General features: G+C 46.3%; 1 protein-coding gene across 1 annotated transcript in view; it reads right to left on the bottom strand.

Moving 5' to 3' along the window:
• Window positions 1-430, bottom strand: part of LOC108801231 (phospholipid-transporting ATPase ID-like) — a gene marked incomplete at its 5' end in the record, with an annotated part of 56437 nt that extends 56007 nt beyond the window's left edge. Inside the window, one exon of the mRNA XM_018573166.1 lies at window positions 372-430. Within this exon, the coding sequence (XP_018428668.1) occupies window positions 372-430 (59 nt within the window). The remainder of the gene's footprint in view (window positions 1-371) is intronic.
• Between the last annotated feature and the right edge of the window lie 913 nt (window positions 431-1343).

The following is a 1343-nucleotide window of genomic DNA, read 5'->3' on the forward strand; positions in this document are numbered from 1 at the left end:
GGAGGACTGTACGGAGGAGGACTGTACGGAGGAGGACTGTACGGAGGAGGACTGTATGGGGGAGGACTGTACTGAGGAGGACTGTACGGAGGAGGACTGTACAGAGGAGGACTGTACGGGGGAGGACTGTACGGGGGAGGACTGTACGGGGGAGGACTGTACGGAGGAGGACTGTACGGAGGAGGACTGTACGGGGGAGGACTGTACGGGGGAGGACTGTACAGAAGAGGACTGTACGGAGGAGGACTGTATGGGGGAGGACTGTACTGAGGAGGACTGTACGGAGGAGGACTGTACAGAGGAGGACTGTACGGGGGAGGACTGTACGGGGGAGGACTGTACGGGGGAGGACTGTACGGGGGAGGACTTACCGCATATTTAAATTTCAGATTGAACTCTCTGTCATTTGCTCGGAGGCGCCTCTCTTTCTCTGCAGGAAACATATAAAGGAAAAATATTACTTGTAGAACTGAACTTCTCCCCAGTTATAATATTCAGCCATCTACGTAATACAAGCAACACTTCCCATGTTTTATGCTTCAAAAACACTAAAAGTACAACAAAGATACCCCATGATCAGCCGAAAATCCAGTGAGCTCCTGCCTTCCTATAGAGAGGTGACAACACAGTGCTCGGATGCACCGAAATCCCAAGCAGTGTTGTCAGCTCTGCCTGTGTGTCATATATGTGGTTGTATACAGGGCCGCTGATAGGGAGCACTGACAGTCCTTACCGGGCCCTCTAGAACTCTCCAATCAGCAGGTAGCATGAACTTTGCTGATGCCGTTTCTCGGTCTGTGGTCCAGTAGGAGTCTGCAAATTAAAAGTTCTGACTTTGCTCTGAGTTTCTAATCTTCATTAGATCGGGGGGGATGGGGTGTAAGCAGTAAAGCTGGCCATACACATGGCAAAGTTCAGGCAACTTCAACTGCTTAGATCAAAAGTGGTCATCTAACCAATCAATCTACCATCCAAACATTGATCAGAGGGAGATAGAGAGATACAAAGTAACATTGTTTATAAACATTGATCAGAGGGAGATAGAGAGATACAAATAACATTGATCGGAGGGAGATAGGGACAAGATAACAATACTTTTGTATCTACTTTGCTTCATTTATCTGCAGATTTGTATATGATGTCAGTTGAAGTAAACCTGACAGGTAAAAACAAATTGTTTTTCTTTTTTAAAATAAAATGTCTTCCTATTTTACTTCATATCAACTCTTAGTTTACCATAATCAGACAGAGAGGTAAGTATAAAGCACACGATCATTCTGCTTGTCCGTACACCTTGTGTCCCTACACCTCTCAATACTGAGCTCATATTCAGAAGCCGGCCC

This window comes from Nanorana parkeri, unplaced genomic scaffold, assembly GCF_000935625.1.
Source record: "Nanorana parkeri isolate BGI_ZX_2015 unplaced genomic scaffold, ASM93562v1 scaffold2261, whole genome shotgun sequence".
Taxonomy (NCBI): Eukaryota; Metazoa; Chordata; class Amphibia; order Anura; family Dicroglossidae; genus Nanorana; species Nanorana parkeri.